At 41.6% G+C, this 26,124-nt stretch overlaps 2 protein-coding genes across 4 annotated transcripts; both read left to right on the plus strand.

Annotated features, from left to right (window-relative positions):
* The first annotated feature begins 4,272 nt into the window (after window positions 1-4,272).
* LOC128739492 (regucalcin-like) lies at window positions 4,273-16,035 on the plus strand. Its single transcript, XM_053834986.1, has 4 exons — window positions 4,273-4,441; window positions 4,500-4,933; window positions 11,027-11,252; window positions 15,596-16,035. Exons 1-4 carry the CDS (start codon window positions 4,273-4,275, stop codon window positions 16,033-16,035), a joined length of 1,269 nt encoding a protein of 422 aa, XP_053690961.1.
* Window positions 16,036-16,328: 293 nt separating this feature from the next.
* LOC128741906 (regucalcin-like) lies at window positions 16,329-25,703 on the plus strand. Of its 3 annotated transcripts, none has more exons than XM_053838018.1 (4): window positions 16,329-16,538; window positions 24,582-24,747; window positions 24,803-25,370; window positions 25,436-25,703. In XM_053838018.1, the coding sequence occupies exons 1-4, from the start codon at window positions 16,476-16,478 to the stop codon at window positions 25,632-25,634; spliced, it is 996 nt and encodes a 331-aa protein (XP_053693993.1). In that variant the 5' UTR covers window positions 16,329-16,475; the 3' UTR covers window positions 25,635-25,703. The 3 variants fall into 3 exon arrangements, with proteins under 3 accessions (XP_053693993.1, XP_053693994.1, XP_053693995.1); XM_053838019.1 differs by lacking the exon at window positions 16,329-16,538 and adding an exon at window positions 16,593-16,806; XM_053838020.1 differs by lacking the exon at window positions 16,329-16,538 and adding an exon at window positions 16,604-16,688.
* Window positions 25,704-26,124: the final 421 nt, after the last annotated feature.

A 26,124-nucleotide genomic window follows, 5' to 3' on the forward strand; every position in this document is an offset into this window, starting at 1 on the left:
CACTGCTCGACTCCCACACGCTTTATCGAACCGCTTGACAACCAAACATTGGACTTCGCACGTGCTAACATTGATAGTTTGAAAATGGCTCTTTCATGTGTTGACTGGTCACCAGTGTACTGTGCGGTAAATGTTGATGATGCTTTGCGATTTTTTAATGATACCCTTACACAACTCATTTCGAGATTTGTTCCGAACCGTCGACCACGAGTGTCACCACCCTGGTCTAATAGTCGTCTTTGATATTTGAAGCAAAACCGTGCCAGAGCCCTTAGGCAATATTCCAATAATCGCAACTTGTTCACCAAACAAAGGTTCAAAATCGCAAGCTCCAACTATAAATCTTATCTTCTAACGCTCTACGGTCGGTACATACTGCGTACAGGAAATGCGTTAAAAACCATCCCAAACGTTTTTGGTCGTTTGTCAATGAGAAACGGAAAGAACGTGGTCTGCCGTTAACCATGTTTTTGGACACTGACTTCGAATTCTACCCAAGAAATCTGCAACCTATTTGCCAAACGCTTCAGCGCTATATTTGACGATGTAATGCCTAGCGAACAACAAAATGAAGACGCGCTAAGAGATGTCTCCACTGGAACGATGCCAATGAGAAGCTGTGTATTTGATGATGCCGATATTATTGCTGGTTTTATACAAATGAAGCCTTCAACCTCGCCCGGACCTGACGGAATTCCTGCAATTATTTTAATAAAGTGCGCCGATGTTCTCTGCGCGCCTTTAAGAACAATTTTATATCTATCCCTTACACAAGCAGTTTTCCCAGAATGCTGGAAGAAATCAGTGATGTTCCCGGTGCTGAAAACGGGTGATAAATGCAATATCTCTAACTACCGTGGAGTAACCTCTTTATGTGCCGCATCTAAACTTTTTGAAATATTGGTAAACAAAGAATTTTTTAAAGCTGCGAAGTCTTACATTTCCCCGGAGCAACACGGATTCTTTCCTGGTAGATCCACCGTTACCAACCTAGTTCAGTTCTCATCACTGTGGCTCATCGCCGACTGTACGTCAAATTGGGATCAACGGAATCAGATGAATTTCATAATCTCTCAGGTGTCCCACAAGGCAGTAATTTAGGACCATTGTTGTTTATCGTATTCTTTAATGACGTCCAAGTGTTACCGAGAGATTGCAAACTTTTATATGCTGACGATCTTAAAATTTTCTGGACAATCAGTGCTCTCGCAGACTGTCAATTGTTGCAAAAAAGGGTTGACAAGTTTCACGACTGGTGCCAACGCAATTTTATGACTATCAGTGTGACGAAATGTTCTGTAATCACGTTGACGAGAAAAAAGAACCCTATTCTAGGTACCTAGTTATGGAATAGGAAACGAAGAAATACAAAGATCAAATGTTGTACGTGACCTCGGGGCATTGATAGACTCAAAACTAAGCTTCCGGGAGCATTATAGTCATATCGTTGGTAAATCTCGACGAACATCGGGTTCATCTTCCGTATTTCAGCTGAATTCCGCGACCCATACTGCCTGCGCGCCTTGTACTTCAGCTTAGTTCGATCAGTGTTGGAAACAGCAGCTATCGTTTGGAGTCCCTTGCGTAGCGTTTGGACCCACAGAATTGAAAAACTTCAATCGAGATTCATCAGATACACTTTAAGACTTCTTCCTTGGCGAAATCCAAATGAGCTACCGCCGTCCGAAGTAAGATGCAGACTTCTGGGAATGGATACCCTCCAAAAGCGAAGAAACGTTCAGAGGACGGTCTTTGTCGGCAAACGGTTTTTGGGGGAAATCGACGCGCCGTGGATTCTCTCCAGAATAAACATAAATGCAGTACCACGACCCCTTCGACGCCGGGACTCAGGAGACTTTAGCAGTATAGAACGGATTATGCACAAAATGAGCCCATTCGAGCGATGTGTTCTTTATTTAACCAGTGTTACCCTTTGTTTGACTTCAATGTTAGTGCTAGCGTTTTTCGTGACCGTGTAACAAATTATTTTGTGATATCCTAGTTTATAAGTATTCATGTAGACTGTTTGTCCGATGAATGTACACAAAATAAATAACAAATAACAAATAAATAACAGATAGTTTTTGGTGATCTTATTTTTGACTAATGTTTTATGGAAGAGTCTAAAATTTCTCGAGTTCGATTAGTTTTGAAGTTACGCAAAAATTTCTGTTTTATTTGTATGAGAGCCCTTATCCCCCTACCACAGGGATGAGGCGACTAAAACCATCATAAAAAAATTCCTGCCTCCAAAACACCCACATGCCAAGTTTAGTTTCATTTGCTTGATTAGTTCTAAAGTTATGAGGAAATTTGTATTTCATTTGTATGGGAGCCCCTTCTCTTAAAAAGGGGAGGGGTCCTAATTCATCATAGAATAAAATCTTGCTTCCAAATACACCCGCATGTCAAATATGGTTCCAATTGATTGATTAGGTCTCGAATTATGCAGAAATTTTTATTTCAAGGGAGGGAGGGAGGAGTCTCTAACCATCATAAGAACCTTCCCTGGCCCCAAAAACTTCTACATGCAAATTTTCACGCCGATTGGTTCAGTAGTTTTCGATTCTATAAGAAACATCCCGACAGACAGGTAGACAGACAGACTGACAAACAGACAGAAATCCATTTTTATAGGTATAGATTATCGACACTGCGATCCTTAAATTGACCAGCACTGCGCAAATTGGTTATTTAAAAACGCGCAAAAGCTTCTATTAAGCTCCATTGCAGCTTTGAAAGCAGCTACCCAAGTAACAATTTTAGGCTGATCAAACGCTTTTATAGCTGAATTTATTCATCGTGTGACTAAACTATGGTTTAGTTTTAGAAATAAAAACCTTTTTTCAGCTCTTAAACATCTAAATCTGGTGATTTTATCAAGCTTCGGGTTTGCTAATAGCTGCTTTCGAAGCTGCAATGGAGCTTAATAGAGGCTTTTGCGCGTTTTTAAATAACCAATTTGCGCAAAGCTGGAAACAAGACTCACAGCGGTTGCAAAAGGGGCGATATGATTGCTTAACAAGTGTTTTTTTCTGCCTCAAACGAAATAGGTTGTATAATTTCTCCAGTTTTGGCTGAATAAGTATTGTAGAATTGTTTACGTAAATTTTATTCAATGCATATCCAGCTATGACTGAATAATAATGACTGCTAAAATGTTTTATCAGCGCAAAAATCTCTTGGGAGAGATGATTTTTCATTTACTTTGTCACAATCTATTTTTGAACAGTATTTTTATTCAAAACGTGTAGCGGTTAAGACGAATCGCCGCGTCTGAAGAGCTTTTTTCAAGAATCCAAACCCAGCTTCTCCCGCTCTACTGATTCTGCTATCAATCCGTTTATTATTCTACTTAGCAACAAAGCATCACGCTTCGTAGTAGATAGGTACCCATTGTTGATAGGCCTACATTCCAGGATGTAACACGTACGTCTGCGGATGCCTCATTGAGCGATGCAACCGTTTTTGTTCAGTTTGATTATTTTTTTGTTTTCAATTAGATTTTGCTCACTGCAGTTAATTTGGTTACTCAGCAAATTATTTGAAAGCGCTGAACTGGTTATCACATAACAAAGAAGAGGTGAAAACCAGATTCGAAATTATGTAAATATTATCAGCTTTACTGTAGAATTTAGCAAACAAGTTGTTTGCGGTTATCAAATATATTTTTACAGCATAATTAACAAAGTTCATGTCCGATAGTTCTAAATTAACCTTGAAAGCGATTTTTTCGTCTTAATAAATTGGCATACTTTAATTTGATTAATAATATCAAATACAACAAATAATTAAAGTAATTTTTAAAAATAAATAATTTTAAAACTTATTAATTAAAAACAAACCAAAATCTTTAAAAGGAATTATAAATTATTGTAAGAAAAAAAAAAAACCCTTAAAATGACAAAATCTTTTCAAACACTTCTCTTTGCCGTCGAATGAATCTGAAAGAAGAGCAAACAGTTTGAGCATTTACAACCTGTTCTGTCTCAGAACTGCAATACAAGTTGGAAGGTTATCAAGTTAACTGTAAAAGGTAAGAATTGCTCCGGTTTGATAGCGCGAAAGGCTTAATTAAAAATCCTAAAGCGCGTATAATATTTTGATAGAGAATCACTGCTGTTCGTGTTGTCCTATACTAGTGCTTGTTTATTTTTTTTCCTATTTTAAGTCGTAAAACGGTAATAAAAGAGATAATGTTTTTCGTTAATCCAATATAAGGAAGCTCAGCTGCAGCTGAGCGTCACAGTAGCGGAAGAAAACCGGATTACAATGGAGTCGCTTTCCTACAAGGTGGAACAACTACCTGGTCCCGTTTGCCAGCTCGGGGAAGGTCCCATTTGGGATGTGGATAGTCAAAGTTTGTATTATGTAGACGCTCTTGGGGCGGCGATTCTTCGTTTCGATTACAATGAAAGTGAAACTTACAGGGCAACAATAGGTGAGGTTCGATTAAGCTTAATAAGCTATTTTAGCTGATAGATTGTATTGGTTTTCAGATGGTTTGGCGCCGATTTCCTTCATATTTTTAGTCGAAGGACGTCCTGGTGAGTTCGTTCTGGGCACGGGAATTGACTTGTCGTTGGTTAGCTGGGACGGGAAGTCAACGAAGGCAACATTGCTGCGAAAGGTGGCCAGTTTGGCCCTGAAGGGAGTCAAACCGATGCGCTTCAACGATGGTAAGGTGGATCGGTTTGGCCGTTTGTATGCTGGAACCATGCTAATGGAAGGTCACGGGGATGTTTTCGAAGAAAGGGAAGGAAAGTTGTATCGATTCGATGGTAAATTTGGTGGAAGCTTTATCCAGCAAAAGGATGGTATTGGCATTTCCAATGGGATTACTTGGAACGAGCAGAGCGGAGTTCTGTATTACGTTGACTCGTGCACGTTTGATGTAAAAGTGTTCCAGGTCAACGCTGCTGGAGATTATAACGTGGGCGGCTTGCCCGCGAGTTATCTTCCGTTCGCCAGAGCTCTTCAGGCCGTTTAAGACGAGTGGCTTAAGCGCCACCTCTGAAAGAGGACCACTCGCTCGGTTAAGGTTGCCCGGCACGAAACCTAACCTCAGGGCAGGTTGTGGAAAATGGGTCCCGAATCGCGCAAAGGAACGGTTGATTTGCACACCTGGAACGTTAATCTACCCGCGTCCAGATGGTGCCACTATTACCTTCAGCGAAGACAACGACCGCCTTACCGGTTCAAAGAAGACAGAACTTATAAGTAGAATGTTATCATCACCGGCAAAGATCTCCCTATCCTTCTCTCCTTCTCGCTTCAGAGTAATAGTGTGGCTGCTTCCCGCCAGCCAAGCGGAGAAAAAAAAACAAAGTGAAATTCAAAATATCGGACGCGAATGTGAGAAATGTTCTCAGGGGCGACTTATAACAGGGAGTACCGAGGGTTACAGATAAAATACCGCTATACAATCAACAACGTGGGTTTATTCAATTCGGTCTTCTTTATCGACGTCTCCAGTTCTATTAATAGACCTAACTCTGGTTATCTCTTTCCCCCCTTTCCTACAGTGCGGTCTCTGTCGGCTCGTTCTGGTGATAGTCGCAGAACGGCACAAAGGTCTACTCGTTTGTTATCGAGCTCGTTCTTCGAGCGGTAAGATTTGGAAAGGCGTGTGTGTGGATTCTAAGTTTTACGTGCACGTTTGTTTACTCACGGTACCGATCAGCTGCTTTTTGGCTGTAACCGATGACAAGCACGGCGTCGGCCGTTGCAATGATGGCGTCGTCGCGATGGCGCCAAACAAGATCTGCGATGGCGTCGAACAGCGTCGTTCGGAAACGTGATGCTACGATGACGGCGCGGTAGTGTTGAGCCGTTGCACTAGCGATGGTTGAGCGTTGCCAGAAGAAAGCGAAGCGCGTGGTTTGCTTAGCGCTGCTTTTCGATGCCGTCGTGAAGTGGTGGTACCGCTTAGGCGTCGCTAGATGCGGGTTGGCAGGAAACGGTCGCCGCAAAAGAAAATCTGACAAAAGAAGCCGTCGATCGGCTGTCGACGCCTTTAAGTATTTTTACCATCACACACCTTTTTTAAATTATCTTACCTTCTTGTCTGTCACACAACACACGAAAAATCGTCCGTAGACGAAGGACCGCACTGCCTAAGCTTTCGACCGCACTAGCTAATACTTCTACCTAACAGCAAAAAAAGGAACTTTGTTACAAATCGACCGTTAAACTTTCTCACATTTGAATCAACTTACAAAATAACGCACGCGTAACTACTAAAATACCACTAGTCTCTTCCACGATCTGGATCGAAATGAAAGGGCAGAAATTTGGAAATCCTCAGATAAAATAGTAGGCATTCAAATTCTTTTCACGGAAGTACGTTTTCTTTAGAAAACGACTCTTCAACGTTCGTGTCTTTCTAAAGGTTTAGTGGTATCATCCCGTTCTTTCGCATGTCGGTTCAATCGCGCTTCCCTTCTTTTGCACGATTCGGCTTTGGTGAGACGGAAACAGTGGATAAGTTTTTGAAAAGCGCTGAATTTTGAACGCGACGGAGATATTTAAATACAAGCGTCGGACTAAACGTGATTTCTGCAGTTTTGAACAGTGAGCGTGAGTGGCGTATGATGCGTAAAAATTGTAGAATGATGACCATGCTACATCATCCCCCAATAACTGTACAAAAATTTGATTAAAATTGGAACAATTTTAATCAAATTTTTGTAGGGTTACATTTTACGTAGTTTATCCAGGCTATGGTACTATGAAATCTCTACAGTAGATGGCAAGCTTCCCCAACCCCAATTCTCAAAATAATTTCGAAAGGTACTAAAGTAACAACTGGAATTGTTTACTTATCCGGTATCATTTCCGAACACCTGTATAACAATTCGTAAAATACTTAAACTTATGGGTCTTCGAATCATGATCACATCAGAATGAATTCCGACCAAACGATCATGTACGTTCTCCACATTAAATTCTCAAAACTTGTGAATCCTGACCACCGATCCTCCCAGAATAAATTCCGAGATCCTGATCGTGTTCATTTTTCATATTAATCCCGATTTGGTTTATCAAAATACTCCAGAAATTATTTCCGAAATTCTGTTTTAAATAAACGCAAATCTAATTCAAAAAAATTAAGCAGGAAATATTTCCTTGAAATATTTCAAACTGACTTTACAGTACCCCTCGATATTACGATGAGAATATCGATATATCGATATTCTCCCTTCCATACTGTCAGCTTTGCCAACTACACGAGATCAAAAGAATGACGAAAACGTCAAAATAGAAAAATATTTTAAGAAGGTGGATGGCGATTTTTTTCCTGGCGGAATTTTGCGATTTTTGTGGAATTGTGTTGCTGCCCGGATCAAAATTATTGCGGGAAGTATTATTTAATCTGTATCGTTTTCTTGTTTTGTTAATTTGGACTATCTTTTCTTTTCAGATGCGGTGCAAAGGGAAGAAAAACGGATGTCAACAATCCGCACTTGTCGGTAATGAAGATTCTCACTTTACTTTTTCCTATCTATTTTTAGAAGTCCCTACTATACTTGATGACGGACTGGATAATCTTACTGAATATATTTAAAACTATAATGGCATGCAAAAAATGGAAAATTATTATGGAAAATATCAATGAAAGGACTAAAGTACTAAATAAGGATGCTATATGGAAACTAAGCAACAACTACGAGGAGGAAAAATAATGAAATTTTGGTAACTTAAGAACTATCGACTAACCCTAGCTTAAGACTAACATAGAAATAAGATGATAGGCGCGACTAATCTAACTATTTACATATGTACATATATACAGTGGATCAGGTAGGATCTTGAAGGTCTCTCTTTGGTTAGGTTCTTTGCCCTTTTTGGTGTTTTGTATGGATATTTCCCGTTGTTGCTTCTCCCGAAGTGTGCATAGCTGATGTACTCTGCCAATTTCCCACATGTGAGGTTGGGAATTGGTTAAATTTTTGGTCGTTGTACAATGTTCGAACGTTCGGCGAGGAAATCCTTTAGTCGAACCAGAACATTTACTGTTTCAAGCGCGAGATCATCACCTTTGGGCTCGCTTCATTCATGGTATCACTACTAATACAGGTCATCGCCCAGGCTCCTTCTTATTTTTCGTGTCTGAGTTCTTTGGGCCAGGTATTTCCTCTTCCCTTTCTTGACTGTACAATCAACTTCAAATCGAGCCAATGACCAGTATGAATATTGGGAATTTTTTTATTGGTCCCTCACATAAATTTTCCTTGTGTTTCTCCGTAGAGTTGCCATAGCTTGAACAAATTTAGTTGGTCATTTGGAAAATGAGGAAAGTTGACCTCGAAGATTTTTTTTTAACTCAATAGTTGTCTCGTTTGTCACTCATCAAGATTCATAGCTGTAAAACTGGTTGGATTTAATCCCAAAGGTGTTTTCATATGCATACACATTTGGTTATCCCGTAGGACTACATAGCTGTAAAAATTGTTAATTCTTAGGCAAGTTTGCCTTCTTTAGGTGATTCCCATAGAAGACGCCTAGTCGCTTTCCATTTGTATCCTCAAGCTCGTAGCAGTGTTTTCCTAATATTTTCCTAACTACGGCGAGTTCAAATTTCGGCGCTAACTTTGCACAAAAACCTTTTGCTTTGTCCGACAGTTCGAAAGTTCGTTTTAAAACAGATTCGCCAACTGAGTAAGTTGGACAATCGGGGTTCGATCGCAAATTGTACTGCTTCTTATGACGCTCATAGGCTTTCGTCAACTGGCTTTTTATTTCCTCGAAGAGTTTCTTCCTCCTTCCCTCTACTTCAGCTGGTGAAACGTTGTTTCTGACCTGGTCGCGCATTTTCGCATATTCCTGGCCATCCGACACCCTTTCCCTACCGAAGACAACAAATTGCGGTGTATATTTGGTCGATTCGTGTACTGCGTTTCGAATTGCACAGGCAATCGTTTGCAAATCGTCAGCCCAATCCTTGTGTTGCTTAATCGTTGCTCGGATGGCTGTTGTTATTACCCGGTTTACCCGCTCCGTGTTATTCACTTGTGGGTGGTAAGCTGGAGTAAGCCAATGGTTTACATTGAACTCGGTTAGCAATTCGCGGAATATTTTCGACGTGAATTGCGTACCGTTGTCTGTTAGTACGACTTCTGGTACGCCGAACAAGAGAAATATCATGTTTTTCACGAAATCTACTAACGAGTTCGCTTTCGCTTCTCTGAATGGTTGAATCAACACAAATTTACTGAACACGTCCGTTGCGACTAACAAGCAGGTGTGACGACCTTTCCCGGACGCCGGGAGCGGACCGACATAATCCAACGTAACAAATTGCCACGGGTATTCAACGAACTCTTTCTGTATTCCCATTGGCGGAAGTGTATTGACATTGCCGGCTTTCGAGGTTTGGCACTTCAGACATTCTCGACATAGCTTTTTCACGTCCTCTGCCATACCTGGCCATGTGTAACGACGCTTTAGCGCTTGTAGGGTCTTTTCCGCTCCGAGATGTGCAATCTCGTGCTCAGTTCTGATGATTGGCGATCGTTCTTCAACTCGGGGGTACATTTTCCATCGAAATCGTGGATCATCCACCAACGTCTCGCTTTTCACGTACCGGTAGATAACACCGTCTGTTATTTGATAATCGGGAAACTTCGCTGGCTCTGCTTTGATTTTTTCGGCCAGTTCTTCGTAGTCGATGTCCTGGGATGTTAGATCGAGTAGATTGATTGACCTTGACAAACAGTCGGCCGTTATGTTACAGCTTCCTTTTCTGTACTCCAACTGGATGTCATAAGACTGGATCTTGAGCGCCCATCGAAGGAGTTTTGAGTTACCAGACTCCACTCCGATGGTAAACAGCCACAAGAGGCTCCGTGCGTCAGTGACCACTTTGAACCGCGAACCTTCTACGTAGTGCCGGAAATTTTCAATTGCGAGCAACACTCCAAGGCATTCCTTTTCGACACTTGAATATGCCCGCTGTGTCCTGCTCAATTTCTTACTGAAGTAGGCAATCACTCTCGTTTCTCCGTCGAGTTCCTGGACCAATGCCGCTCCAACCGCTGTGTGAGAAGCATCCGATTCTATGGTAAATGGCTTTTCGAAATCCGGGTTTGCCAGAATCGGTGCTGATGTTAAAACCGACTTCAATTCGGTGAACGCTTGTTCGGCTTCCTCTGTCCACTCGAACTTTTTCTTAGCTTTTTTAAGCAGGTCCGTTATTGGAACGGTTATGCGGCTATAGTTCTTAATGAACCGTTGGTAGAAGCCTGCCAAGCCTAGCAGCCGACGGACATCCTTCACGTTTTTCGGTCGTGCGTAATCAAGAATCGGTGCAATTCGGGAACCGTCAATTGCGACACCCTGTTCTGTCAGCAAGTATCCTAGATACTTTATCTGTTTGCGACAGAACTTAGATTTTTCCAGGGACACCGTTAGGTTTGCCTTCCGTAACCTTTCAGAAACTACCTTTAATAACCTGAGGTGTTCTTCTAGCGTCTTCGTTGCTATAACGATGTCGTCTAGGTAAACAAACACCGACGGCATTAAGTCGAATCCAATAGCCTTATCCATTAAGCGGCACATGGTAAACGGTGCATTTGTTACGCCGAACGGGCAGACTTTGAACCTGTAAAGCCCTTTTGATGTTCGAAACGCTGTCAAGTTCCGACATTCTTTTTTCAGTGGTATTTGAAAATAGGCGTCTTTCAGGTCTATGATCGAGAAGTATTTTGCGTGCTCCAGCCTTCCGAAAATTTCTAACATGTTTCGAATTGGATACGTGTCTTTAACCGTCATTGCGTTCAACCTCCTCGAGTCCAAGCAAACTCTGATCTTTCCGTTCGACTTCCGGACCGGAACTAACGGATTAGTCCATTCGCTGTAGCATTCTTCAATCACGCCCATCTGTTTGTAGCGTTCTATTTCCGCATCCACTTCCTTCTGAATGCTAGGCGAACAGCGGTATGTTGGTTGGTTTTTCGGCTTCGCTCCCTCTTTCAATACAATTTCGTGCTCGATCATATTTGTTCTGCCCAGTTTTTCGCTGCAGGTGAATTCAAAATGCTTTATGACTCCCAACAGTTCCTTTCGCTCATCGCTTGTCAACTCGTGTTCCACCTCGAGGGAATCTTCCGTTGGTATTTGTGCTTTTTCCGGTATATCGAACGTCGGTATGTCCAAAGACGTGTCTTCGGACGTTGGCAGTTGTGGCAAGTATCCCACCGGTTCCAACGTAAATGCAATGAGCTCATTGACTACCTCAAACTGTCCAACGGGTTCTGGCCCTCGGCCCAAGTTTACCATTGGTTGAATTCCGAAGCTTTTCCAGAAATTACATCCTAGTATCGGCTTCGAGATTTCAGGGACGACAACTGTAGGGACTACTCTTGTTATTCCCTTAAAAGTATACGGTATATTGAGGTATCCCAAACATTTGTACTGAGTGTTATCCGCCGTGCTGACTTTTAATCTTGTTGGTTGAAGCTTCAACCCGTATTTTTCGGCGAGCTCCAATGAATTTATTACGCTAATACCGGCACCTGAATCTAGAAGGGCTGTAAATTCATTGTCAAAGACTTTTACGGACAGATAGGGACAGTTTCTTGTTTCTATTTTGATTGTATGTATCTGGTCGACTGGGTCGTATTTTTGTACATCGGGAACGTTTTTAGAGATAGGGATGATTGTGTTCCCAATCGTGCACCCCTTTACCGGTTTCCCTGGTTGTACTGCGACTGTCTCCCACCTCGCATACCGCATTTTGTACAAGAGCGAATTGTTTGTCCCAGTTCGCCGCAGCCGTAACAGAAAATTTTTTTCGGTTCGCGACAGTCCCGCCAATTGTGCCCTGCTCTTTTGCAATTCCAACACAAGCTTTGACGGTTCTGTTCTGTCCTCTCTAAATTTTGTCGTTCTGGTCTCGTTTCTATCCGCTGTCGGTTCGGTTCGTCCGCTCTTAACCTAATTGCACCTATTTCTTCCGGACTGTCCCTCTCTTCGTCGGAATCTTCGCACTCGACATGGTGGATGTTGCGCTGTTGATTACGAGAGTCAGGAAACTGTTGGAGGTTCGGGTCGGCGGCATCTATCCCGTGGTTTAACCGCACCAGGTGGTCCAAGTCTCGAACGGAGATGGTCGCGATTTTTGAACGGTAATGTTGCCGCATATTGTCCCACACTACTTCGAATTTCCTTCTGCGGGAAAGTGGCCTAGAGAGCATTTTGTTTAGCCTCTCTATGTCCGTCACAAACGCAATAAACGGTTCACCTCTTAGCTGTTTCCGATCCTGGATCTTTTGTCTTATTCCCTGGTCCTGGTTTGGATTTCCAAACCGGTATCGGATCCGTTCTTTGAAATCATCCCAGTGCTCGAATTCATCGACATATGTAAAGAACCAATCCGAAGCCTGTCCTTCTAGGACAAGGTGAATATCCCTAAGCAAATTACTGTCCGATACCCCTTCTCTTCTAGCAATCTTCTTGAGTTTATAGAGAAAGTTTTCGACAGATACGGACTTCGTGTCTCCCGAGAAGAATAATTTCCAGTGCTCTATTCTCCGGTAGTGTCTAGACTCTCGGTCTCGTTGGTAACTGGAATTAGAACCCCACGATTCACGCCTACCCTCGTTTACGTTTAAGCTATGCCTTCCATCTGTTCTTCGCCAACCTCTTGATACCTGTCGTTGCTCTTCTTCTGAATCGCTGTCGCTAAACTCCTGGGCCTGCCTCGCCACTCTGCTTGTTTGTCGATTCTGCTCCAAATTTTGTTGTTGAACCCCATAACTTTGCAAGTGAACTCGTGAATTTCGATTTCGCACACGGAATTGTGCGTCTAACCCATCTGGTTCGTTTTGAAAACCTGGCTCACTCCCTACCCGAGGCGGAGCGTCGAAACCGGATATACTTTTTGGTACCGACATCTGCAATTGTTTTACTAGCTTCTCGAGCTCGAACACGCGGTTTGTCATTTCTTCGTACGAAGGTTCTGTTACATTCGAATCGACCGGGGCAATCTTCTTGGCAGGTGTTTGGATGTTTTTTGGAATTGCTCCTAACGATTTATTTTTCGCGTTTCCTTTAGTGGTATCTCCACCTTCCGCGATATCAACACCCTCTACTCTGGCTAATTCGTTCGAGGTGCTTTCTTCTTCGGTTTCTGAAGGAGGTAATTTACTAGCTGTTGTTTGTAACAGCTCTTCGATTCTCCTCAACAATTGTTGACGGACCTTTTCGCCACCTTCGTTTGCTGCCGTGTTCCTCTGTACTCGGAGGAAATAATGTCTCAACCGAGACAGCAAAGTTGGGTGTGCCGCGTCTTGAAGAAGGCGTTCAATTTGATCGACCCGATTGATTATCAGATCTACTTCCGTTTCGAACTGGTAAGGAGAAAGATACTCTCTTCCCGATTTATTGTCTTCCTTAAACAGCCTTCGCAACAATCGCATTTTGCTTGGCAAATCTTTTTGCCTTTCCTCCAACTGATTTCGCAACACCAGTTCATAATCTACCTCTTCGTTTGTCAAATGATTCGCGTATGGAAATTTCATAGCCATGTTGAAAATTTAGCCGGATAATTGTTCTAGATATTCACTTACGCTAGGTCACTGTTCACACTAAACTTAGATTATACTATGGTGTTGACCAAAAATGAAAATTATAAATAATGCTTGAAATATGTTTGAAAACTTATAAGTATAATAATGTAATGTAAAAATTAAATAATATAGTATAGTAGATGTTAAATTCAGAAATCAACAGTCAACGTGTATTCAAATTTAAGTATAGAAGTAATAATAATAGATTATATATATATAATTTATCTAAATCTAAATTCGTGAAATGAAACAATCCGAAATTATCTCCAGTTTGTTTCCTTTCAAAAGAAAAAAAAACTATGTCAAATATGCGCCAAAAAAAAAATGTAGGAAAAATATCTGACTAAAAAAAATTCAAAATTTCAGCCTTTAAACGTTGGGCGCCAATATAACGTGGGCGGCTTGCCCGCGAGTTATCTTCCGTTCGCCAGAGCTCTTCAGGCCGTTTAAGACGAGTGGCTTAAGCGCCACCTCTGAAAGAGGACCACTCGCTCGGTTAAGGTTGCCCGGCACGAAACCTAACCTCAGGGCAGGTTGTGGAAAATGGGTCCCGAATCGCGCAAAGGAACGGTTGATTTGCACACCTGGAACGTTAATCTACCCGCGTCCAGATGGTGCCACTATTACCTTCAGCGAAGACAACGACCGCCTTACCGGTTCAAAGAAGACAGAACTTATAAGTAGAATGTTATCATCACCGGCAAAGATCTCCCTATCCTTCTCTCCTTCTCGCTTCAGAGTAATAGTGTGGCTGCTTCCCGCCAGCCAAGCGGAGAAAAAAAAACAAAGTGAAATTCAAAATATCGGACGCGAATGTGAGAAATGTTCTCAGGGGCGACTTATAACAGGGAGTACCGAGGGTTACAGATAAAATACCGCTATACAATCAACAACGTGGGTTTATTCAATTCGGTCTTCTTTATCGACGTCTCCAGTTCTATTAATAGACCTAACTCTGGTTATCTCTTTCCCCCCTTTCCTACAGTGCGGTCTCTGTCGGCTCGTTCTGGTGATAGTCGCAGAACGGCACAAAGGTCTACTCGTTTGTTATCGAGCTCGTTCTTCGAGCGGTAAGATTTGGAAAGGCGTGTGTGTGGATTCTAAGTTTTACGTGCACGTTTGTTTACTCACGGTACCGATCAGCTGCTTTTTGGCTGTAACCGATGACAAGCACGGCGTCGGCCGTTGCAATGATGGCGTCGTCGCGATGGCGCCAAACAAGATCTGCGATGGCGTCGAACAGCGTCGTTCGGAAACGTGATGCTACGATGACGGCGCGGTAGTGTTGAGCCGTTGCACTAGCGATGGTTGAGCGTTGCCAGAAGAAAGCGAAGCGCGTGGTTTGCTTAGCGCTGCTTTTCGATGCCGTCGTGAAGTGGTGGTACCGCTTAGGCGTCGCTAGAAGCGGGTTGGCAGGAAACGGTCGCCGCAAAAGAAAATCTGACAAAAGAAGCCGTCGATCGGCTGTCGACGCCTTTAAGTATTTTTACCATCACACACCTTTTTTAAATTATCTTACCTTCTTGTCTGTCACACAACACACGAAAAATCGTCCGTAGACGAAGGACCGCACTGCCTAAGCTTTCGACCGCACTAGCTAATACTTCTACCTAACAGCAAAAAAAGGAACTTTGTTACAAATCGACCGTTAAACTTTCTCACATTTGAATCAACTTACAAAATAACGCACGCGTAACTACTAAAATACCACTAGTCTCTTCCACGATCTGGATCGAAATGAAAGGGCAGAAATTTGGAAATCCTCAGATAAAATAGTAGGCATTCAAATTCTTTTCACGGAAGTACGTTTTCTTTAGAAAACGACTCTTCAACGTTCGTGTCTTTCTAAAGGTTTAGTGGTATCATCCCGTTCTTTCGCATGTCGGTTCAATCGCGCTTCCCTTCTTTTGCACGATTCGGCTTTGGTGAGACGGAAACAGTGGATAAGTTTTTGAAAAGCGCTGAATTTTGAACGCGACGGAGATATTTAAATACAAGCGTCGGACTAAACGTGATTTCTGCAGTTTTGAACAGTGAGCGTGAGTGGCGTATGATGCGTAAAAATTGTAGAATGATGACCATGCTACAAGATTTGGAGAATGAAGAGGTTCTGATTGATATAAGCAACAATGGGGAGAATCCCGGTTTCGTTGGTGACGGGATGACAAACGACACGGAGGGTAATCTGTACTTGGCTGCGTGGTGCGGTTCTAAAGTTTTGAAAATTGATGTAAAGAAACGCGCGATCGTTCAAGAAATAGGCCTCCCGGTCACGCAAGTAACCTCCGTTGCTTTTGGAGGTCCTCGGCTGGATGAATTGTTTGTCACAAGTGCGGCCACCGATGTGTTCGATGGAACGGAGGGGTTGATCAACCGTCGACCGCCCGGATCAGGAAAAGTTTTCCGAATTAGTGGATTGGGAGTAAAGGGTCAAGGAATGAATAAAATTGTTTTGAATGAGTAAAGATGCAAACCAACACGATTTCTTAATCGCCAAATGTCCTTGGTGTTACACAGCATCTGTTTCGCCGACCGCAGGTCTGCGGATAATTTGCAGCTGATTGGCTGGTGGCACTAAATGATTTCCACTATACGTTCTCTTATTAGCATGCTACTTAAGCGTCAAGGTAGGATCAGCTCAAACTATTATTGATGCACGATTGAGCATTGGGCATAGGTTTCAACGCGATCGTGACTTGTTCGTGGCAATCAGTCTCACTCGGTGCGCGACGATAACCTGGCGGTTATCACCACTCTGCCAGTCACGCGAGTTAAATAAAAAATACTGTCTGCTCGAAAATTGTATAACTGTTCAAATCATCAGAAATTTGAGATTCATTGTTGCGGTCATTTTTTTTTTGTGATTACAACGGCGGGGTGATAAAGGGTCCAACTCATACGACGATGGCGACAACGTTCGCGCTCATATCAGTACTATCGTGCCTGTTGATGGTTGTGTCCAACAGTGTAAGTTCCACCCGTGGTGATGTGTGGGTTAACGTCAGAAAAGGTTCTTGTAGAAAATAAGACAAAAAACAAGTCACTGTCAAATTTAGATTGGGTGAAGTGTTTTTTAAAGGAGGAATCTTTCCTGCTTATCGCAAACCCGTAGCAAAGGTTATATTCAATAGATTTAATGGGAAGTAAAGTGAAATTAAGCAATATAAAGCCGGTCGTAAAATCATATGCGTGAATGCCCGTTTGGCCGTGACAGTGAGTGGTTTAAATTCTGAACGTAAGTGAAGTGCGACCGATGTTAAAGATCACTGGCAGTAAAATTAATTTAGTGTTATTGGCCTTGAAGTTTGGGAGCAATAATAATGGGTTATTTGAATTATTTTAGAAGAAATAATCGGGCTGTGATTTTAGTTAAACTGTGAACTTACTTTGATTATGTTCTGGTTAATGGAAAACAGTGTTTCTTATGTAATTAGTATCAGTCAAAGAAAATACAATGCAGTGTACACATACCTACCTTTAATTGAAATCTAATTAGTCTTCTTAGGTTGTATATGTATCTGTACTTGTATTTATTTGAACTTTCCAGAGCAATTTTAAAATTCTTAGTTAATTGAAGTTCAATTATTGAACTTCAATTAGTAGCTTTCGTTTAGTATATTTGCTGGAAAATTGGCCTTTATTTTATCAAATACATTTTGATCATAGTAACATAGTGATAAAACAGGTAAACAAATGTCCACTTGACTGTGTTGTTGATATTTACGTAGAGTTTGGAGGAGTAGAAAGGGAAGAAAAGTATGTTTAGTTTTGTCTCCCACACTTTGACAATCCATAATGGAAGTGTAAGTGTGAATAAGTCAAGATATCCCTTCCACTGTCTTTAACGCGAATTTAAAAAATCGCCAGTGATGTGTTCGAATACGTAGTTACGTATGCGCAGTATATTTTTGAGCCACTCAGAGGGTCTCGAAGTACGAAGCTGGTCCACCAGTGGTCGTATGTTCGAATCTCAGCTGGGAGAGGATGTTTAAATCAATAGGATCGCAGCACTAGCCCCGCACGTGTCCGGTACTCTCAGAGCTGGCTGCAAAGTCTGTCAAATAAAACACTAGGCTTTGCTTTGCTGCTTTTAGTTTTCTATGTTACTCCTAAATGTTTTATCTTTTCTGTATAGGTACTGTCCCCAATCGTCTCGTTGGAAGTTTCAAATCATTGAAAGCTTATCTATTGCAGTTCAATGTAATTTAGTAGTTGACGGGCCAATCAATCAAGTCGCAAGAAATAAAAAAATATATTCATTCAAGCAAGAATGGTGCCATGCTAATTCATACGATAATAAAGTTCCGAAGAACTTTATTTGAAAATGCACTTACTTAATGTTTGAAGCATTCATGCATCGTTTCACATGTAGTCCTATCAGTCCTCCGAAAAGATATGGATGTAAAATCAAATTGGAATTAATTGAATTATTCAAGTTCACTATTGAAATATGCATAAGCATTGCAATGATTGATGAATCTATCAACCACATATAAGAACACTTTCGCTTTCCAGGCCTGCGATACCATTTATTTCTATTTTAGAAAAAAGTGATAGAGCTTCCCTATTCCAGTAGGTCAGAAATTGTTTCCCTCATTTGAACCTAAACTAAATTGGTGTCTTGAAAATAAAATATGTTCGCAATAGTGCATAACTATCGCTAACGTACCAACGTTATTAGAAACTGTCTTTTCCTGGCCTTCTAGTAGCACTGCTACGATAAAAATATTCGTATTTTTAAGTTATTGACGAAATGAAACAATTTTTTATGTAAAACTGTTGATGAGTAAATGCCATTGAACGGAACAAGTGATAATCGGAAGGCGCAATATCTGGGGAATAGGACGGGTGGAGAAAAAGTTGCCATTTGAGCGTTTCCCAGCAGGCTTTAGTGGGTTTGGCAACATGAGGCTGAGCGTTGTCTTACTGTTGAGTCACTTTTTCGTGTCTCTGCTCCTATTATGGCTTATTTTCTCGCAGTATTGGGATTCAAGGTAAGAGTTGAATTTGATATCATTGCTCAGGCATGGTTTCGTTCGGTTTGAACAGCTCATATTAAATCACACCAACCCAGGTCTTACCAAATATATAGCATAATCTTTGGAGCGAATATTTGGCAGACTCGAAAACGTAAAAGCATGACCGGTCAGTCACCGGAACTTTCTTTCTTTTCTTTGGGTTGCTGTAATAAATCCATTTTTCATCAACCGTTACGACGTTTTACCCGACTTCTTACTAAGATGCGCTGCTGGATTTCTTTACTCATGTTTTCTGTAGTCACTATAGCGACCCCAAATACATAAACTCATCTACCACTTCTAGGTCTTCGTTGTCGTGATCGTCAACGATCACCGTCTGTGGATGGCACAGCATTCGTCTCCTTAGAGCCTCTACACTTCATGTATTTGATTTTCAACGCATTTATTTTTAACCTCAACCTAGACTCCGCCTAAAGTCTAGCTTAAAACTGTCTCTGCCGTTCCAAAGTTTCAGATTACACTGTCTAGGTCATTTACGAATGCCATGAGTTGACTACTCTTGCCAAAAATCGTACCTGTCATTTCTACATCGTCTCTCTACATAGATCGGATCACCCATCACCCTTTTAATGGTGACGTCAAAGCATGCAGTCACTGCCCCTTATTTCGTTTGAGTTGTTTTTGCATAAGAAAATATTTCGTTCGAGCTACTGTTTTTTCGAACGAAGTATCAGTTTCGCACGAAACACAAATCTGTTCGGAATATAGAATAGGGGTGCTGGTTTAAACCTCGCCTCGAAACGCACAAGAAACACTTCTCTTGATCCAATGATAGTTTGATCAGTCCCAGCTAACCAATAAGCATTTCTAATGCAATTTAAATGGTATTAGATAAGCATTTAAATTTCCCTTGATACAACTTAAATGCTATTTTGGCCAAATAAGCGGCTACTTTACTGCTAGCCCTGTTATAGTGCTGACAATGCTTATTTGCAGCTTGTTACCGACAAGAAGAATTTAAATAGATTTGTGGATGCCAATTTACGGTTATGCAGTCAGAAGGCTGATAAACAGCAACCTGCAGTATAAAACGCCAAGGGTGCTGATTAGAGATGGTCGGGTATGAAAATTTGAATACCCGAACCCGACCCGTACCCGATTAAGAAAAAAATTGAAAACCCGTACCCGACCCGAACCCGCAAGTTTATTATTTTTGATACCCGAACCCGACCGCAACCCGTCGGGTACGGGTACCCGTCCATCTTTAGTGTTAAATGTGGTCAATAGAGATACTCGACCCGACCCGTACCCGGTTTCAAAAACAAAAATTAAGAACCCGTACCCGACCCGAACCCGCAAATTATTTTTTTCCAATACCCGAACCCGACCCGAACCCGGCGGGTACGGGTCGGGTGCGGGTTTCGGGCAAATTTTCCGCTACCCGACCATCTCTAGTGCTGATAAACGATTGATTTACTGCTGATATTAATGCTTATTGGTTACCTGGGGTTGTTTTAGTTTGTTCGGAAATCCACATTCCTTCATTGTATGCCATAGTTGTGAAAATCTGTTCCGTTGCGGTACAGGCTCCTACGAAGTTCACTTGATAGTTTCCGCTTCCTTGGTTACTTAGGTGGTTTGCCGTCCTAAGACAAAGCCTGTTGAACTAAATTTGTCCAATTTACTCGTTTGTGGGTTACCGAGGGTGGCAATTTGATACGAAAAACCAAATTCCCTGATTTTTCCAGGTTTTTCCCGGTGTTTAATGAAATGCTAGGTTTCATATTGCGATATAATTTTAATTGAAAATGTGTTACGATCATTGATATTTGAATTGTTTATCAATCTACGAGGTATTGAGAAACATTTCCCCACCTACTCTATTTCCCTAGGCGAATTCTTCAATCACTTTCTCTTATTCTGCCGACCAGCAAATTACACTCCTCCCGTGAGTTCCTCATCTGTTCTTTTTCCCGCAAACTCAGGCGCAAGCGGAGTTTTAGTGTCCATTGCGGCTAGCTCTCGAACCCGCCGTGGTGCTTTTCCTGCCAGCCAGCCAGTCTTGTCGAGCCATAAGCCATGCAAAAAAGAAGTTCAGTTGAGCTAATTTTTAATTTCGCTTTACCACTGGTGGCTATTCTACTTTCTCACCAACGCAGCTTATTTCACTTTGCATGAATTGATCGGGATTTACACTTCCGGGTCCAAGATAGAGCCAAAAATTCGTAACGTGGAAGGTAGGGTCGCTACACCCGCCTTTCGGTTACAACTTGTTACAACAGTATGGCAAGTTTGTGTACTGCCGTGAGTCAGTGGATCAGCAGGTCAGTGCCCCGCAGAATAAGGCCCTTTGCAAAACACTGAGCTAATTATCGATAACCCAATCTTATCGCTTGTAGTAGCCCATAGTAGCATGACTTCCGTTGATAATACGCCTCCGAATCTCACGGCTGTTGTCATTGTCCGCCGTTACCAGTGAGCTATGATAGACAAATTCGTCAACTGCCTCAAACTCATCGCTGTCGATCATTATACTACTGCCCAAGCGGCGTCGGTCGGCCTCGGTTCCGCTGGCCAGCATGTACTTTATTTTGCGCGTATTTACCTTTAACCCAATGCAGATATCCATGTCATCGCCAAAGCAGACGAATGATTTTCCATAGGAGCTCTTTCCGGTCGATGAAATCATATGCGGCTTTGAAGTCAACGAATAAATAGTGCGTCGGAACTAGGGCTGTCGGTATTGGGCGCTTTTGGTGAAAACTGGTATTTCGGTATTGGCGTAGAAAATACCGGTAATACCGGTAAAAAACCGGTATTGGTAGATTATTCGAAATCAAGAGAAATGTCGATGTTTTTCAGTAAATCTTTTCTTTTTGAAACATTAGCTTCAGTATTTATGCTTAGCAAAGTAGAATTTAAGCAGATATAATACTCTTAGCGATTTAGTTCCTTACTAGAACGAATTTTATTGCCAACACTTCCAACAATTGAAAAAACTTCCGCTTTCATCGATGTCTGGCGAACGGCTCTAAGCACATCAGGAATGTTCCTTCCATTTCTTCAAACTTATAGTAGGGAAACCCGCCTTTAATTATTTACAAAATATCTTGTATTGTAGCTTCCAGCATAATTAATACCCCGGTCTCCTACAGCCTCTCAACAATTCTTTCTCTATCCCCAAACCGGAACTCCTGCATAACGTCATCCTCTTCATCATCGTTCACAAATGCCTTCTCTTCTTTGTTATCAATCCCAATATTCGAAGATAGTGGGATGCAGATTTCATCGCCTTGTTTAATCATTGTATCACTCAAAAGACTTGAAAAATATTCCAAATTCTTTCCTGGCAGATCCTTTGATGGCAAGAATGCTCAAAAAGCGCAAAGATCCCCGTGTTCTGATCAGAATCCGGCATCGTCGAAACAAATAAATGAAGCTAACTTTCCCTTACCTTCGCTTCATACTGAAGCGACTTGTTTCATATGTTGAACAGAACGTTTCAAGCAAGTTTCAGCTGAAGCTACTGACTATGTCAAATGACGACGATTGACAGTCAGGCACCCTTCGCCGATGTTGTGTAGATTAATCATAATATGCGTTAAATTGCAGAAAATGTTACTCACGGACTTTCTGACTTCTGACTATTTGATAGAGAAATACAAATGAAACTTTAAAACCGGTCGTCATGATGAAGTGAAAATCGTTTCAATGACGCTGATTGAAGCCAGTTTTGAAACCAACAGAAGCAGCGCCGTTGAAACTGAAGCTTCATTACTTCATTGTTGAATAACAATTTACTATTGTAAGTGACGTTTCTGGGCCCTGATCTTGTTTCCTAAATTCGTTATTTGAGAGCTTCGAATAATTTGGTGGCTTTTGAATGCGGCGTCTACCTTAAACGGGTTCAAGAGGTATAATTATTTGACCCACAATTTCACTCTCGTCATTGTTAGTAGTCGAAGAATCTCGTCGGCATTAACACCAAGTTGTTTTTCTAAGAGTATATTTTCTTTTATCAAATTTAGTTCTTATTCGAATAAGGAATTGGAAAAAAACAAGCAGATTAGAAAATACCGGTTTTTTGCTTTTCCAAAACCGGTATTTCGGTATCCAAAAATTGGCCGGTATTACCGGTTTCGGTACTACCGGTACTACCGGTTAGACAGCCCTAGTCGGAACTCTGTATTCACGGCCCTTTCGGGGAATCTGCCGCAGTGTAAATATTTGATTCATTGTAGACCGTCCTTCGTTGAAGCCGACTTGATAAGTTCCCACAAATAGTTTTCGTTTCCTACGTTTCCTTCAGCTATCGGTGGCTACCAGCGTAAGATCTAAGGAATACTTTACAGGCGGAGTTTATAAATGTTATGCCGCCATTGAGATGATGAGGTTTCGGTGCGTACCTTGAGAGATTAGTTAACCTTCTAACCAACAGAACACTATGATCCTACCCAGATAACACAAAATCGTAATAGAAAGTTCACATTAAATCGTTTTCATGTCAATTTCACATTGGAATTGTATAATGATTAGAGTATGTCAAATCGAAGTGAACAATAAGTTGTTTTGCAGTCGTGCGTGCCTTCATATACAATTGATGACTGTGAATTATAAAGCAGTATAGACGATTGCAATATTTGATCATATCTTAATCATATATTCAGGAGTATTTAGTTGCGTGTTATAAAAACTACGCAAAATAGAATTACAACTAATTGTCAAAGTTTTCGCACGTATATCGCCTCCACTTTGGTACATATATGTTCTTATATGGCGTGAAATATAACTTTTTCGTTCAGATATGATTTCGTATATCTCAGTTGCAATCGAGATATACAAACCAAATGGTTTACTGGGTAGTGCCATAGTGGTCAGCTTGGAAAACTCCTTCACAAGCAATATACGAAATGGATGACAGGAACGAGACAATTGCGATCGAAATACGGTGAATGTGGCAGGCTCGACCAGGCTACGTGGATTAGGGGTTTCCATATTGCGTTGTGATTAGTCATAGCACGTGTTTCCATGAAGATTGCCTGATACTGGGTCACGAGGGGGTACCCCAGACCATGAAGCTCCTGGTTAACAGTAATATACGTAATTTGAAAGAGCGTTTTGTAGGTGGATGCCTAAAGCGTTGATTATCGTGATGTACCTATAGGGTAACCAACGTATTTTGGACCCCATCAAAATCAGATGGAAGTGTCCAAATTATCTATTGCTGCTGATGGGGTCCAAAAAAGATTGGCTACCCTGCTTTCCGCGTTCAAGCTTACCGGCCTCCGTTTAGATGAACTAGACGTCTTCTTTTTCACTTTTCCACTAGTTTTCGGTGCTCCCAGATCGTGTAGTTATTACAGTACGGTGCTTTAGCAAGTATTTCTCTGCCATGCTTGTAGGATTCTGTTGGTACCGGTGACTGTTATTCTTCAGTCTCTCATCCGCCTATTCCTGCTGAATCTGGTGAATATTGGAAACGTCGGAAACCGATGGACGGTGTGATTTGTTCTAAATATGTCAGTCATCCGTCTCAGAATCGATAGCATAGTTAGTCCGGTCCAAATTTAGAAAGCATTTCAGCGCTCGGTATGGATGAGTTTTACTTTTCACGTTAGACAAACTGTTTCTGTTTCAGCTTTGAGACAGTCAAAGTCTAATATCCAAAGTCAAAGTCACAATAGATCAAATAACTGGGCGCAGTGGAGAATGTACCCAATAAAGAAAAAAAAGTCAGTCTCTAAAAATGCTGCTTTGCCCTTTACCGATTGTATTCTCAACTTGACTATTGTGAGTTGTAGCGGAATCTTGATTATTTTCCCTAATGCCAATGTATATGATGGAAGGAAACTCTTTTTCACTATGTCACACTTCTGTGTCAGTCGTACTTTCAAATTGAGAAGCTCTCATTTGAGGGGGAAAAGATCTCTAAACCCTCAAATTAATTAGCAAAGTTTAATTTCTCTACTACATCACCTCATTGACTTCGAATAGAAATGTAATTAACAGCAGAAATACTTCTCGATTCTAGATGGCAGCCGAATTCAGCGTTGAGCAGCTTCCGAGCCCATTGCTGCCGCTCGGAGAAGGTCCCGTTTGGGACGTCGACACCCAAAGTCTTTTCTACTGCGACATCAGGGGAGCAGCGATTTTACGCTATGACTATGCCGAAAACAAAACCTACAGTGCCACAATTGGTGGGTTTACATTTTTCTAGTAAAGTCATTTCACTGACCTTTTTCTAAATTTTAGATGGAGTATCTCCTGTATCGCCCATCATTCTTGTCAAGGGGAAACCGGATCAGTTCGTGCTTGGAACTGGTAACACTTTGGTTTTGGTTCGGTGGGATGGATGTTCGGAAAAAGCTACCTTACTGAAAACCGTAGGTGATTTGGGCGAATGCGAAAAGCATGTTCGCTTCAACGACGGCAAAGTCGACCCCAAGGGGCGTCTCTATGTCGGAACCATGCGCATCGAAGCGTTGGGCGATGTCCTCGATCAAACCGAAGGAAAGTTCTACCGATTCGAGGGGAAAGTTGGTGGCAAGTTCTTCGAACTGAAGAGGAACGTAACTGTTTCCAATGGTTTGACTTGGGTGGAGCAGACTGGTAAATTTTACTATGCAGACTCCGGTACACGGGATATCAAAGAGTATGATGTTCTGGAAAATGGAGATTTACAGAACGAAACCGTTCTGTACGATTTGAAGGTGGACGGAAAGAATCCGGACTTTGTTGCCGATGGAATGACCAGCGATGCCGAAGGAAATTTGTACGTAGCTACCTGGGGAGGTTCGAAGCTGCTGAAACTTAATCCACGGTAAGCTCTGGCTTGAAAAATGAGCAGTCTATTGTATGCTAATTTTGCTTTATTTCATAAATTAGGACCAAAAAAATTGAACTGGAAATACCAATTCCCGCCAAACAAGTAACGTCGGCTGCTTTCGGAGGACCGGACATGGATGAGTTGTTTGTGACCACTGCCCACACTAGCGACCAGGATCCACCGGCCGGTGCATTGTTCAAAGTTACTGGACTTGGCGTGAAGGGACCCGAAATGTACAAAATGATACTTACTGAATAAGTCAAACAGATTCCTATACCGATGCGAGTGAACGTATACGATTTATAATTTTTTCGAATTTGAAAATATATGAAGTTTTGATACAGTTTACATGTAAAGTTTTAACTTCACTAGGATAATTAATCAAGTTTGAATAGATACTGTCCGATGCCTAAAACCTTGGCGAAAATCTCCGTGGAATATTAAACTGCCAAGAGCTCGACCGAAACTCACCGAAATCTGTCTGTATACATGGCAGTACGAATATTCAAGAAAAGATGGACAAAATTGTCAATATCAAAAATCAAAAGTTACTTTTGTGCATGTTAGTGCTCAAATATGAGTAAAAGAAAAAAATTCTTTTACTCGTACGTTATTGTTACCCTGTTTCGTGGTTAATGGGTAGACATGTTGGTACTTAATTGAGACTTTAGCGGTGGTACTCAAAAGTGCGTAATCTTCTTTCAATTGACCCTTTCGGTACTCGCGCTAACTTAATTAACAGGTACGC

Source organism: Sabethes cyaneus, chromosome 3 (assembly GCF_943734655.1).
Source record: "Sabethes cyaneus chromosome 3, idSabCyanKW18_F2, whole genome shotgun sequence".
Lineage (NCBI taxonomy): Eukaryota > Metazoa > Arthropoda > Insecta > Diptera > Culicidae > Sabethes > Sabethes cyaneus.

What these genes read in the sequence shown, in the direction of transcription:
- LOC128739492 (XM_053834986.1), top strand. Translation starts at nt 4,273, where the DNA reads ATGGAGTCGCTTTCCTACAAGGTGGAACAACTACCTGGTCCCGTTTGC. An exon ending in ACGCTGCTGGAGATTATAAC is followed by an intron (nt 4,934 to 11,026) that starts GTGGGCGGCTTG and finishes TTTTCGCTGCAG; the next exon opens with GTGAATTCAAAATGCTTTAT. An exon ending in TACCTCAAACTGTCCAACGG is followed by an intron (nt 11,253 to 15,595) that starts GTTCTGGCCCTC and finishes TGATTTCTGCAG; the next exon opens with TTTTGAACAGTGAGCGTGAG.
- LOC128741906 (XM_053838018.1), top strand. Translation starts at nt 16,476, where the DNA reads ATGGCGACAACGTTCGCGCTCATATCAGTACTATCGTGCCTGTTGATG. An exon ending in AACCTACAGTGCCACAATTG is followed by an intron (nt 24,748 to 24,802) that starts GTGGGTTTACAT and finishes TCTAAATTTTAG; the next exon opens with ATGGAGTATCTCCTGTATCG. An exon ending in CTGCTGAAACTTAATCCACG is followed by an intron (nt 25,371 to 25,435) that starts GTAAGCTCTGGC and finishes TTCATAAATTAG; the next exon opens with GACCAAAAAAATTGAACTGG.